The following is a 15,141-nucleotide window of genomic DNA, read 5'->3' as shown; positions in this document are numbered from 1 at the left end:
GAATAAAAATATCCAAAAGCAAATCTATAGAACAGAACTGTGAATGCAACTTTTAACTTGCATTTGGATGAAGTATCAAATGTTGGAAACCATGATTTAGGTTAATTCTGCAGTGAAAGTATGGATACTTAAAAACTGGAGACAAAAAGACATAGTTCTTTTAAGAAAGAAAATTGGAAGTTAACAAGTAATTTCATACTTCACATTTCAAAAACCTCTACTAGCCATTTCATATAATGAATAGCACAAATACATAGCAAATCACAAGAATTTGAAACTGCAATGATTTGTATCATTAAACATTCACCTGAAAGTGTCAGCATTTCAGCTGAGCCTCACCTCCACATTTTAATGCACAGAAGCTCTAGAAGGACTAAATCTAGCAGCCAACAAATACTACAAGAAAGAGACTAAAAGTCTGTAATGCCCATGTTAGAAAAAAATTAATAGTAATTACTTAGAAATACAGAATCTCTTCTTCTTCTTCATCAAAATACAACATCCCTACTGCATTATGTAACTCTTAGAAACAAAGTTGTGTTATGTATGTTCTGCATCATCACATAGTACATTTGCAAACATACGGTATTGCCCTGTGTTAGTATGATACAGGCTGGTTGGCATGGCCACTGCAGAAATACCAGAAGGCGTTCCTTCATCTTCTGACTTCTCTTCTTCTTCAATCTTCGCTACTGCAGGAGCATCTGATGAGAGTTCATTCAAAATTTTTCTGAAAGAAAAATGCAAGTAATTTTATGTACTTGAAAATCTATACCCATAAGAAAATAAAATAACTGACTTTTATCAGACAGCTTTGCTGTAATAAATAAGCTGCCTTTAAAACCAGCAAAACCAAAATTAAAAGTCCTTACCGGTATGAAGGCCTTCTTGAAAGTATTTCCCTACGTTTTTGAGAATCAATTATCACTTCTGATTGTGCAGCTTCATCTGCAATCGATGCTACCTGTAATAGCAAAGTTCCTGAAATTCATAACTTCATTTAAAAAAAAATAGCAGAGCAAAATATTTAAAAAAATTCCTTCCATGTTTGCATATGGGAAGTTTGTTGACTTATTTATCACCAATCGTGATTTTGGACTATTTTTTTCAACGCAAATCACAAATTATGAGGTTAGCCAGACAAAGCCACTTAGATAACATCTTCCATTTGAAAAAGAAAAAAGTCAAAATAATCCAGGTTACTTTTTTGTGAATGACACTTAGAAAAAGTACTGGAAACAGATTTCTTTAAATATAAAAACATTATACAATTTAATTAGCTCTTAAAGTGAGGTCAAACATCTAAAATACAGAATATTGTGCTAATGTGCCTTAAATAATAGCATACAATATAAAAGCCTCTTCACACCACACCAAAGCTATTTAGAAAATAACTTTATTTAAATATACACGTTTATTACACTTACTAACACATTCATAAATACAATGACATTGCTTAGCAATGCTGTATGAGTTTTGGAAATGCCTGACAAGACTACAGTGTCTCATTTTCTCAGACCTTTAGTATTTTCATATATTCTTCTTCTCTTAAAATTATCCAAGACAACATTAAGGCCTAGGGCAGAATCACACTCTTGATCAGCAACCATCTTACTACACAGAACTGGAAGTCATTACTGAACAAGGAAAACACATTATTTTCTTGGATTCTTTTAACTACTCAGAACTATTGTTGTGTTGAGATTTCCAAATTGAAACAGTGTGAAAACGTTTTCACATGAAGACAGACCAGACTGCAGTTTCAGATTAAGCACTTTGCTAAAACTGACACTGAACAAACATGATGTAAGTGACTAGAAAGCTTCAAGTGTTTGACCTGGCTGCAGTGGAAGCTCAGGAAGACAAGGAAGAGCTCTAGAATTAATGCACCTGCTAGTCCTCAGAGTTTGGTACTAGAAACAAAACCTGCCTGACCTCAATAGAAAATGACTGTCTGGAAGGTTCTGGAAATGTACAGGCCTGGGTCACCTCAACTCAAATCTGCAGAACTACACTTTGAAGGAACTGTACATTATTGCAGAAGGAAATTTTCTCTTCACTTGTTAATTTTATTACATTCCAGTTCTGCGTAAAAATATTTAATGTAGCCTCATTTTGTTGGGTAATAGGCAGCACCTATCCTTAGAACTCTACATCTGCCACCTAGGTGGTGAGAGGTACTTCTGCATGTGTACAGATGTATAGCTCCAAACCAGACATCAGAGCTGACTGCAGAGATTCAGGTGCTTCAAGAAGTTTGTATTCCTCCTTTTGCAGGATGGACCAATGCTGAGCAGCAGAGAGAGCCTGAAAGACATTTCCCTCCCAATGTGCCTTCAGCAATCTGCTCATGGATCGACCTTCAAGACTCTGGCATAATCCTTCAGAAGTAAGATAGTATTGCAGAGCCAAGAAAGAGACTGTTAGGCATCCTAACTCAAAACAGAATTTTCATTCTGCTGGGGCATGGAGAGTAATAAATAACCTATTTGTTCCAGCATAAATAGCTCGAAAACAAGACCTCAGTTGCCTTAAAACCTTCACATTCCCCTAACAGCTACCAACAGCTCCCCCAGTTTGTGAAGATGTCTGAAGAAGCTGAGAACAGTCATACTTTAGGAAGAAGGTAAGGAAATCACAAGAAGATTTAAGCATTTTAATGTGTATTGGTTTTGCATGGCCTGGTTTTCGGTAGCAGAGGGGCCAGAGAGGTGGCTTCTATGAGAAGCTGCTAGAAGCTTCCACCATGTCCAGCAGAGCCAAACCTTGATGGCTCTGAGGATGGACATGCCACTGGCCAAGGCTGGGCCAATTGGAAATGGTGGCTAACGCCTCTGTGTTAACATATTTAAGAAGAAATCAAAACAAAGGTTGGGGGCACAGTTTCAACTCTAGCCAGAAGAGAGGAGGAGGTGAGAACATGTGAGGGACACAACATGGCAACAGCAATGTCAGTGAAGAAGAAGGGGGAGGAAGTGCTCCAGGTGCCAGAGCCAAGACTCCTCTGCAGGCCGTGGTGCAGACCATGGTGCAGCAGCTGTGCCCCTGCAGCCCATGGGTCCATAGGGGATGCAGAGATCCACCCACAGCCTGTGGGGAAGGTGCCCATGCCAGAGTGAGTGGATGCCTGGAGGAGGCTGCAGTCCTGTGGGAGACCCATGGAGAGAGAGGCCTTGTTCCCAAGTTGGAACAGCCTGTCCTTGGAGGACTGCACCCTGTGGAAGAGTGACCCATATCGCAGCAGTTTTTGGAGGACTGTTTGCCCGTGGGGGGAATTCACGTTGCAGCAGTTTTGTGAGGACTGCTGCTCGTGAGAGTGGACCCAAGCTGGAGAAGTTCATGGACAACTGAACTCCATCCCTCTCCCATGGGAGGGACCCCACGGTCTCACAGGGGAAGGACTCCTTTCCCTGAGCAGCAGAGGAAAACCTTGGGTGACAAACTGACCAAAACCCCCACAATTTGTCTCCCTGCGCTGCGGGTGGGAAGGAGGGAAGCGTTGGGGGAAAAAAGGTGTTTTAAAGGGCTTAATTTACTTCTCATTATCCTGCTCTGATTTTTTTAGTAGTAAATTCACTTTATATCTTTAAGTTGAGCCTGTTTTGCCCTCGGAGTGTTTTTTCCTGGTCCTAATCTCAACTCATGAAGCCTTCATTAAATTTTCTCTCCTCTGCCCAGCTGTAGCAGGGGAGGGTGAGTGAGTGGCTTTCATGGGTGCCTGGCATTTGGCCAGTGTCAAACCACAACAATGTGGAAGAGGAGATTTTCTGCAAGAAATTTCAAAAGCTTTAATTTTCATCATGACAAATAGAGAAATGAACACTTCAGATCACTCTAGTAGCAAACAACCATGTCCATAACGCTAACAAACAGAAACCATTGTAATTTTTTCCTGGACATTGTTCAGATTTCGACTTTACCTATTTCAATTTCATCTGCATTTGAACAAATTTAACTTCAAACTCATGTTAGTCTTTCCAAGACCTGATACACTACAGGGATGAGCAAGTCAAATAACAATCTGAACTTTAAACCTTCCTACAAATAAAACAACGTTTATCAAAACAATAAGGAATGCTATACAGATATTTCTTCATCTAAAAAGCAACAGCATTATGAGAAAAACTTTTGAACACTTTCCGGTTGAAAATGGCAGATGTTTGAGGGAAAGGTCATGCAAGCTTCAACATCAACCTTCAGCAAACTTCTTTTTTTCTTTTTTCAACTGATACAATTTCCCAAGTTCCCCACTGTCTGGCAGAGAGAAGGTACCAAGTTAAAGACAAATGATTTGGTGGAAATGCCAGGTGGCAGCATGAAGTACTGAAGAAGATAACAGAAGGGCTGAACACCCTCTGTAATGAAGCAGCATCTTCAAGCCCTTCTTATCCAGATGAAACCAGAGCAAAATCCTGCAACTAACTAGTCAGTATTAATTGGGACAAAACTTTCCTGTTCTATTCCTTTGGGAAAGAGAGGACAGCCAGAGTTCACTTAATACAACAAACAGTTGACTTTCACTCCCCTAAGATGACACAGCAGCAGCTGGCAAGAGATTCCTGAGAAACTTCTCCTTCTGAGCTTTGAAAAAAGTCCTCTATCTTTACATGTACATCCTGACTACACTGACTTAAAGAAAAGCAGTGACAGAAACTGGGAATTACTGATGTGTTTATTGAATAAAGGTTACTCAGGAAAATTACAATTAGAAAGAATTCCAATTAAAAAAAGTATTTACTTTGAATACTCTGCTCAGACTTCAAGTTTGATCAAGTATTGACATCTACTGGACCTCTTTCAATAGTGACCAAGGATTTCAAAACCTTGAGGTCCCATCATCTACACCTACTGCTCAACAATAAAATACTCATTATATGATCAAGGTTTTATTCTTTTTCTTTAATATAAATCATATTTATAGATGTCTTTTTATATATTATACTTGAAAGTTACTAAGAAGCCTCTAACATTAAAGATGGCTTCTCAAGAAGACTGACAATGCAAGGCTTTTCCTTAACATGTTGCAACATTAAGGAAAAGCCTTGCGTTGGCCACAGGTAAAACCCCTCCCTCATAACAGGTGTATCACATCTTTTACCAGAAATTTCAGTTCTATCTGCAAAAAGCAATTCAGTTGACATTTCCCAAGCAGTTTTTAATAAAACTAGAGCAGAGGGAGGCCTTCCTAGCTACAAAAAAAACACCAGTGGGAGGCTGAACAATTTTCAAAACACTGCAAATTCATTCTCTCTTGCCTTTCTCACTTTTTAAAAACTCTGAAAAGTTCTACACATTTTGCACTGATCTCTGTTTTCTAGTTCCAGCAACTTCAAACGTGAACATTTGCCACATAAAGGTTTGGTTTGAGGCTGCCCATATTTTTGTTATCTACATATCCACACCCACAAAAAGCAATACCAGATGCTCTAACAGGGTCTGATAGCGCCTAAAAACAAAGAACCACTTGATATAATATGCTTACTTCTACTACATCCAGACCCTCTCCAATAATAAAATAGGAGATACTTGAAAATCTATGAGTTCATAGTATCATTAGAAACATTATGTTCATAGAATTTAACAAAATGGAAAAACTGCAGGATACACTGAAGTAAGGCCATGTTATGAGACAAATTTGCTGTTGCGTAAGTTCAGACACAAGTTCCAACACAATTTCTTATAAGATAAACAGGAAGCATTAAGGAATTGCTACACAATGCTTGTAGAGCTGCTGCTGGTTGGATGTTTGCCACCTTTCCCCCTGCTGTTTCCTGTGCCATCTGAGTAAATCTTGCAGCACTGGTTGGAATGAAGAGAAACTGAAGATGGGTTGGGAAAAGAGTTATGAGGTACCAAATATTCATGAAAATGTAACAATAAAAAAGCTAACCTGAACAGCTTGCATGTGTGGTGACTGAATGACTGAGGGCTGTGTGGCTTGAATGACACCCTGGACATGAACAGTTTGACCAGAAGGCAACTGCACTAGAGTTACAGCTGGAGATCCTCTTCCAGCACTGGAAGCAGCTACAGAAACCTGCAAAAATTACAATCATCATGTTTAAGTAAGATGCCTTAAGACTTCAGCAAATGCTTTTAGAACTGACACTACAACAAACTGATTTTGTTGCCACATCTAAAATAGCTTAGATGTATATAATTATCACGTACAAAAATAAACTAGTTTTATTAGTAAAAGTTTGGCATGTACCTTTCCAAATGGTATGGAAAGCTGTACCCTAACAAACTGCAATTCTTTTTTTCTTCCCCTCCAGTGCCTTTGTATTTTCTTTTCAATGAAAAAAAACCCCAACCCTTGGCCATCACACACCAAATCTGCTGCTGCTAGAAAGGTTAGGAAGAACCTCAAGAAAAGTAACGAAACACATGCATATTCACTGGAGTGGAATGTTGGTGCAACAACATGCTGCAGAATGTTCCCAGGAAAAAGAAATCCAGACCCACTTTAGTTTGGCTTTGCTTGTTAGGTAAGAAGATATGCTTTTCAGATGGATGTCTCAAGAGACATGAGAATTCTTCAGATAGCAAAAAAATCACCCATAAAGCCATACAAGGATTTGTAAATTGATTTAGTTTAATGGACTCTTGTTATATACATAATTATATATATCAAGAAAAAGAGAGTTGGAGTATATCAGTGCTTCAAAACAACAACAAAAATAAAGAACAGCTGAATCTTCTTTCAGGCTAGCACAGCTGTAAGAATAGCTTTCCCCAGCCTGTGGCTCTCAACCCTCAGTGCTGAGGACGAACGGGTTAAGAAACAGTTTAACACCTATGGGCTAAGAAATAGTTCAATATTTTTGCTGTTACTGTTAAATCTATTAACAGAAACAAATACTGATGCAAAGGGAAAACACTATGATTGATCTCAAGTTGTGTGATGAAACATCTCTAAACTCAGAAAATAAGACAATGACAAACATATACCATATCATAAAAATAAATACTGTGTTTTTCAATTAAACGGCATTGAAAAGTCTTATTTCTATATTGTGCACATTCAACAATAAACTCAGACTCATATATAAAATTCTAGTATTATTCCCTTCCTAGCTTTGTTCTCAGCTCCAAAGGTATCTGGTATGACTAAAATGAGATGACTGTGAGAAGAAAGCCATGAAGAATGGTGAATATTAAAAAAAAAACAGTTAATGAAACTTTTGTATTTTTTCTGTATTTACACTGAAGTGTTTTTCTAATCCCAAAAATGACAGCAGTTTTGATTCCTGATCCATAAGATATTGCTTGTCTAGGAAATAATCCCTTCTTGAAGCAAGTGAAAAATTTTAACTGCTATTAAGATGCACTACTATCAAAAAGACCTGATGTTGGTTCAAATTACCTTGAAGAAACAATGTTTCTAGGAAACAAAGACAGGATCTTGTCAACATTGACTAAGCAATTGTTCAATGTTATAGGACACTGAGCCGCTTTTCAGAAAATAGAACAATTGAGTGCATTTTTAACCCTGAAATGGTTTCCTTACATCATTCCTTAAATGGCATGAAATGGCAACAGGGAAATAGGACATACAAACCTTTTCCCCAACCAATTCAACAAATATTAATATTACGAGAAATTTATTAGAAATAGATATTTGAGATTAAGCTCTAGAAAGTCTCAAAGATCTGAAGAGTATGATCTATTTTGTGGTAAAGCTTACATCCTGAACCCAAGCTTCAAGGAGAGATCACAGAGCAGACTAAATGTTTACAAAGCTTGCTAACTTTTCAAAACATTATAAAGGCAATTTCACCAAACCCTTCCATTTACTGCTCTCTTTGTGAGAACTGCAATTTGATACAATACTTGGTGGGTCAGAAAGAACTTTCTGAGTACATCAGCCATAAAACAGCAATAGGTGAACAGTTTAAGAGTTTCTATTTGGTACACAATGGGTCAGTCACACAGAATCAGGAAATAATCCAGTACTTGAGATTAAGAAACTACATTCATTTTAAAGCTCCTTATTCAGTATAACCACACAGGAAAAAAAAAAAAAAAAAGAAAACCTCACTCAGCTAATACTCTTTTGGACTAAAGTTTACAATATAACAAGAGAAATTGTTTTCCTCCCATTAATTCAGATAAGAGATTAAATGAAGGGGGGATAAGTGCTAAGGGAAGAGGAGACGGTAGTATTATAAAGTTTACAAGGTCCATATTCTGCATCACTTTTATACATATTAGAAATTATTATTAGAATTTTGATTCAGATTTCCCTTTGCAGTTTTCAAGCTGAATATTCCTGTGTTAACAGAAATACTAGAACATTTTGATGCTATCATGCGTAAATCCTGACTGAAACAGACTTGGCAAAAAAATTTCTTTCTGACTTCAGTGATGAGCAATGCTACCTTTAACATCATTACTTCAAGGGCTGTCCGGCGCAGCAACTGAAAACAATCCACAGAAGCAACTCAGGAACACAGAGGGTGAGGGGAAGCTTAACACATTCCATGGTTTCTATGGTCCTAGGTGTGCAACAGTCACATCCAATAGCTTCAACAAATATCAACCATGCACTCTATAATAGCAGTACGGTCCCATATTTCAGGTATTTGGAAATGTAAATGCTCCCTCTTCTATGTGGGGAGAGAAAAGTAGCCAGCAAGAGTGATCAGGTACTACCTTCATCCTGAGGCACACACTTGCAGAGAAAGAGGCTGCCCATCATTTATCTAACTTCAAGATACATGGTCCATCTGAACAATTATCCTGGAGACCCTATGAATGTCAGATATTCTTTCCCTGCTAAGTATTAGAGAGGTTACCTCCACATTCAATCCCTCATACCTTCAACTTCACCAAATGAAGAATGTAATGTAGTACACAGGCCCATCTGATTTCTGTCCCTGCTGTAGAACCTAAATGCTACAAGGACTCTAGAAATAAAGTGAAAAGTAATTCTGGAAAAGTCAAGACAAATGCACGCCAGATTCACCTAACAAAGGAACAAAGGACCTGCCACACCTGGGCACCAAGTAGCCTCTATGAGGAAAAGATGGAGACATGTTTTGATCAATTCCAAAGCTACTGCCAAAATAGAAGCACCTACTTTTAAGGAAAATAAGGTTAGGTTGATTCCAGACGTTTGGTGCCAGCATACGCTTCGAGGAATCACAAAATGGTGACATAGCTGTGCATTTATAATCCTCTAACATCAACTTTGCTAAATGGCCAGCATTTGCATTTGGCAGGCTGGTTACAACAGGCCTAGCAAATTCCTACTTACAATAGCCTAGCAAATTGCTATAGGTCACAATCTGCAGGGAGCAAGATTTAACACAGTTTGATGTCAAGAGCCCACAAGGACAACCCCTCTGAAGTGCTAAACTTGAACAGTCCCAGCTTGCAATGGCTATGCACTCCAGGCTCTGAAAATCTCCCTAAAAATCTCCCTATGCTCTCTGACAGCAGTTCTTACATTGTAAATCCTGACATATGTCTAATTCAGGGCCAGTACCAAGAGGTCAAGAGATGGTATCTCAGACAAGGTCAGCAGACAGCTCTACTGACAGATAACATGACAAAGTTAACAAAAAGTGAATTAAAGAGGAACCCATCAAGATGTAGGATTAAAGAAAAAAGAAAACACAACTGAAAGTGTTTTTGTCAAATCTGAGAAAGGCTAAAGTACATTGACCTTACATTGTTATATTTAGTGTAGCTGAGCACAGAGCAACACAGAATACAGTGCGGCTTCTAGAAATCCTGAAAAAGGAACATCTAATTTCTCTTTGAATACCATTGCAGATATAAGTGTTTCAAGATGCAAGTTTGACTACCATCAACACTATCAGAATATTCCAATACAAATTAAATTCCTTTTAAGTACAGCTCTATATGTAGCAACAGACGATCTGTGCATGTGAGACAACCCATGGAGCTCATCTCAAAACAGGTTGAGAAATTTTCCATCTCGCACCTCTGTTCTTCCCTCAAAGGCATCAAGCGTTTGTACAGGTGCTCTGTACATTTTCAACAGCTTCTAAAGACAACCACCAATAATTTTACTTTCTTACCTAGTTATTCTGGTGGCTGGATCACAAAAACATTACCATGTCAATTCATCAGCCGGCTAAAAGTGAGGGATGCAAGAAATGCAACTATAAACTGATTCTATAGTAGGACATTTCATTTTAAAAACAACCCTTTAATGGACAAAAAGTGCATCTCATATTTGCTAGTTTTCAAATTTACTCATTTTTGCTTTAGTAGAAAAAGTAATTTTGCTTTCAGCACCAGAAAATTGCAGGAGAATATAGCAGTATCTATGACACAAGCTAAGGAAAAAATGCAAACACTGGTTTTTTGCTACAAATAATATATAATAGGTCCTTTTTAGCATTGGAGGTTATCCCATCACACCAAAGTGCTCCAGCCCACACATTCTTAATGTCTCCTCTCTCTCCCAACAGGGAGACATTAAAAATGCTTCAGCACAAAACAATCTCTCCCTTATCATCTTATGGAGTACCTGGTCCATCCTTTTAAAACTAAATGGCAGGTATTTCTTTAAAAAGCCTGGACTACAGAGGAGGGAAAAATAAGTCTGCTGTTCCCCCAAAAAGAAGAAAAAAAAAAGTGCCCATCTCCTATGTAGTTGTATCCCTCAGCATTTTGCTAGTCACTCCCTGGCCAAAGACAAAATTCAACTAAATATCAAGCACATTAAAAACCATTACATTCCATCTGGACATAAAAACTCCACCTGTTTTACAGGAAGGGCAGTCACCTGCTGGAACAGATGCCCACAGAGGCTCTAGAGACTCCATCCTTCGAGATATTTACAACCCAGGCAGACACAGTTCTGGCTGACACTACTTGCACAGGCAGGTCAGACTAGATAACCTCAAAAGGGTCCTTCCAAACTTCCAAACAACTTAATTCTTTGATAATACACAGAAAACCACAAATTAAAAGATAGTGCATTAAAATGTTTTACTTCTGACTGAACAAAACCAAGGTTGAGCAAATATTTTGCTAGAAAAAACACATAGACACCCCTCTCGAGATATCTGAAAAGGAGCCCTCTGTTTCAGTGACCAGGCATTTTATCTCTCAGTAAGAATCAAGTCATTCTTTTCTCCTATTTCTGCATACTTGCAATGAAATTTGTAGGAGGGATGATTGGAAGTTGGCACAAGATACATTTCAGTCCCTTTTAGTTGTTGTCTTCTCTTAACTGCACTCCTCCACAGGCCAAAGAGGGAGAAGGGATCTCTGCCCCTCTCTAATAGTCAAAATACACAGGCAGTGGACCAGTGGCACAGACACGAATTCCTCAGAAACACACATATTTCCCACCTGGACCACCACAAAACCAGTCAGATGTCCCACAGAGGGGCCTCCGGCGGGCTTTAACGCTTCAACATCCAGGCCCAACTCTCCATGACAAAGCGCCTCACCTTCCAAGCCAGCCAGGTAGGAACACAGGCTAAGAAAATCCTACTCATCTTAAGCCAAAGGAGCGTCTCAACAAGGCCTGTCAGTGACAAGTGTTCTGTCCGGGCCGTTCTACCACAACAAATGCTGTGGCAGAGCAGCCTGAGGGCAGCAAGGCCGTGTGTGGGGCTGCAGGCGCTGGATGCCAGCAGCTGAGGAGATGGGCGCAGGCCCGGAGCCCTCGGAGTGGGAGAACAGCACCAACCCCACTTGTCTGGGCAGCCCAGGAGAGGGATGTCGGCTCCAGCTACCTGCACCAAGCAGCTCTGACAGGTCCAGGTTGGCTCTCTGAGCCATCTGACCAAAAAAAGGGACTCCAGATGCCAACCCCAGACTGTTCCCCCTCAGCCTTCAAACTGAGGCACGTGTTTTGGTTTAGTGCTAATTGAACGATATTCATCAATGCTTCAGAGTTATTCATTTTAGCTGACAGGGATGAAACCCATACTCAGTACAGCTGAATCTTCACACACAGTACTTAAGCATTAAATGCAGACAAACATAAAAAGTGTTATACACTGCACACTGCAGGCGTGCAAAAGCTCTCCTACAGCATTAGTGACAGCTTTGTCTCCGGATGAACGTTAAACACCCCAAGTGAAAAAATTCATAGGTATCTTCTTCAGACACTATTGCACAAGCCAATAGATTTTACACATCAATCATTCCATGAAGCTAAAACAGAAAATTAGAACTACTAAAGAAGAAATGAGGGGATGACATCAACAGAGCAAACCAAATAAAATTCTTAAAGAAAAAAACTGAACAAACAATATTCCCAATGCTGCATGTATCAAAACCAACAAAAAAAGGTTGATAAATATTTTGCAATCTACTTTGTGTCTGACAATCTGACAAAAAGAACAGCTGCTTTCAGTTTCAAAAATATATCTATAATGTAAATCTAGTATTTAACATACCAAATACATGGCATCAAATCTTAGCAAATAACTTCTAACTTCCAATGATGAAAAAATTCTGTCAGACATTTTTTAAAATCAGTTCCTTTATTTAACAAAGGGGTTTTGAAGATCCTTTTAAGTGGTCCATACACTTTTCTGAACCTATAAATCTTAGTAGTCAGGAACACAATTTCTCTCAAGTGCCGAATGTTTCAGTACATATTTTTAATGTCTGAGGATTGTTACTATATAATCTTTTATCCATTAACTACCAAAGAATAATCCAGGTAGAGCAACGATACAGAACATGTAAAGTATGCTTTAGAAGTTCAGACACTGTCATTGGATACACAGGGATGAAACAAAACAAGCATACATTACAAATGTACTTGCAATTAGATGAAATACATTCTGTACAAAAACTGGAACTAGAAGAAAACCATGGTTATTTTTATTCACATTTTCTTTTTTGTTATACAACACACTTCAAGATACACAGATGGTTTAGATATGTTTGATCTTGTAGCCACCTCAATTCCTTAAGACTGTATCCCATCTCTGTAACAATCATCTTGTGAAAGTAAAAGGAAAAAAACCATGTGCCTACTGATCACTCTTCTCTGAAAGGACTCCTGAAAGTGCTACCTTTTAACAGACCTGATGTTTTGTTAGTCCTTTGCTAACTACTGCAGTATTCCAGTATACCTTTGCTATATTTTTCCTATTTAATACCAAGACTTATAAAACATGATAATTCCACACAAATTGATAGTTTAAAAATCATAGTAGCTCTAAATATCACTTTATTGATTCTTCTCATCTTTACACATTTCAACTTACCTCAGATCCTGAGGAAATCTGACTTTGGCCTGGCTGATTCTGAAGGTGACCAGCACTTCTCTCTGTCAGAGAATCCACTGTATTGTCATCCTGTTCAACCATTTCCATGGTCATCAGTCTAAAAGTAGGTACATACACATTTAAATAATGCAGTACAGGGAGGTATATCAGGCAGCTATAGAGAGTAATTCCAAACTATTTTTAATTTGGAGCAGACAGAAAATAAATATGTTTCTGTCAAACTGAAGTCCTTTCTTCATTCCCCTGTATTAAAATATTTACTCATATAGCCAGGAGCTCTAGAACAAGTATTTTGGAAAGCTGCAAGGAGAGGCAGTTCCAGAGATGGTTCTCAGGGAGGGACAAGCAGCATCCCAGGGTCCCATGCAGTGCTGGTAGTGGGGCTGGGAGTGCAGTGCTCTGGAGCAGCACTGCCCGCAGCAGGTCCCTCAAGCTGCCCAGCAGCCACAGGCAGCTACAGCCCCCTTGAACCTTCCAAGATGCCTATTCCCAGCTGGGATCTATGCTTGAATTGTCTGTAAACTACTCATGGCTCAAGAGTCACAACAATTCTTCTCACTTTACAGGTTTAAAAGTATGGTAGAATTTCATTGAAAAATAAGCAACTTGCTGACCTTCAATTTAAACTAAGACTTTAAACTTCATACAGAAAGCTTCCAAATCTGCTATTTATCTGCTATATAAAAATGCAATTACCTGACAGCTCCTTTTCGGTATTTCTTGGCACACTTAGTCATAACGGAAGGTGTGAGTTTTAAAACAAGAGCCTGGATCTCTTCAGCTCCCTTTCTCTCCTACCAAACCCTGCACTGAAGGTGCAACATTGAACAGGTGATGTCAAACATTGCCATGACAACAGGTCAGTTTACAAACAGAACAGGCACAGGATAGGGTCAGGCAGAGGCAGGCAGGATGCCCTGCAGGCATGCTCCCACCTACACCCTACTTACACAACCAATCGAGGCCGCAAAAGGAAGACATGAGAGAGATTTAAGAGCCAGCAAATCTCAGTTCCCGAGGTTCAGTTTCTGTACCTAGGGAATGCTAAGCCCAACTGAACTCAAAGCTCAATTAATTTCAACTGGCTGATAGTTACTCCGATTTCTTCTCAGGACTTGCACTGAGAGATGAAGAGGCAGGGAAGGACTGCCACCCGCCTGACTCTGAGGCTCTGGAATTTAGTATCACGTATTATAAGTTAACTACATTAAATCAAATTAAATGTAAACCAAACTCCTTTTGTGGCACTATTTTTCAGAACATTCCACAATCTTTGAAGAGAATGAATTTTATTGCTTTTTTAAATATCAAATTTTTGCCCAGAATAAAGGCATGAAAATATGAAAAGATATCCAATCAAATGATGCAGAGAAGTGTATTTTCTAGCTCATATGCCTGCAGTGGTATTCTACTGACCAGACTTAACAGTACAATAGCTAATGGTAGCCAAGATGCACACAATTCAACATTTTATGGGGTAACATGAGTATTTCTCCTCAGAGAAGTTATGTATTCTATGCCAGTATCAATTCAGATTAAAATCATAAGGAGCTATTTTACACCTAAAATCTTTCTACTTTTTTGTCATGTTAGTTACCACTAATTACCTTTTTCTCTAGATACAATCTAATTAAACATCTACTGAAATTCACCAAAGTCTAACAGCTCTGGGGAAAATGTTTTCACCAAGCTTTTCACCATAATTTTTTATAAGATCTTATCTAATTAAACTATTCTGGTTTTATATAAATGTGCAATGTAATAACAATTATAAAGTAGAAAAAAAAAGTTCCTCCTTTGTAAACTAGAGTCTCAAATATGAAAGGTGTATCTGGTTCATGTAAGAATAAGCTTCAGAACAGCTCATACACCAAGGAAGATTAAATAATACATAGGTAGTGGCAAC

The 15,141-nt window shown here is 38.7% G+C and overlaps 1 protein-coding gene across 5 annotated transcripts in view; it reads right to left on the bottom strand.

The window, feature by feature from the left end:
- Positions 1-14,906, bottom strand: part of CREM (cAMP responsive element modulator) — a 34,792-nt gene extending 19,886 nt beyond the window's left edge. The window contains exons 1-5 of one of the 5 annotated variants that reach the window (XM_008639290.2): positions 13,932-14,906; positions 13,215-13,332; positions 5,891-6,037; positions 873-964; positions 585-730 (exon numbers count right to left, since the gene is read on the bottom strand). In XM_008639290.2, coding sequence (XP_008637512.1) covers positions 585-730; positions 873-964; positions 5,891-6,037; positions 13,215-13,332; positions 13,932-13,972 — 544 coding nt within the window. In that variant the 5' untranslated portion in view covers positions 13,973-14,906. The remainder of the gene's footprint in view (positions 1-584; positions 731-872; positions 965-5,890; positions 6,038-13,214; positions 13,333-13,931) is intronic. The other 4 variants (XM_017741542.1, XM_008639289.2, XM_008639291.2 and 1 more) reach the window with 4 other exon arrangements.
- Positions 14,907-15,141: the final 235 nt, after the last annotated feature.

This window comes from Corvus brachyrhynchos, unplaced genomic scaffold, assembly GCF_000691975.1.
Source record: "Corvus brachyrhynchos isolate BGI_N302 unplaced genomic scaffold, ASM69197v1 scaffold167, whole genome shotgun sequence".
In the NCBI taxonomy this organism is placed as follows: Eukaryota; Metazoa; Chordata; class Aves; order Passeriformes; family Corvidae; genus Corvus; species Corvus brachyrhynchos.
This window is presented reverse-complemented; position numbering and strand designations above follow the sequence as displayed.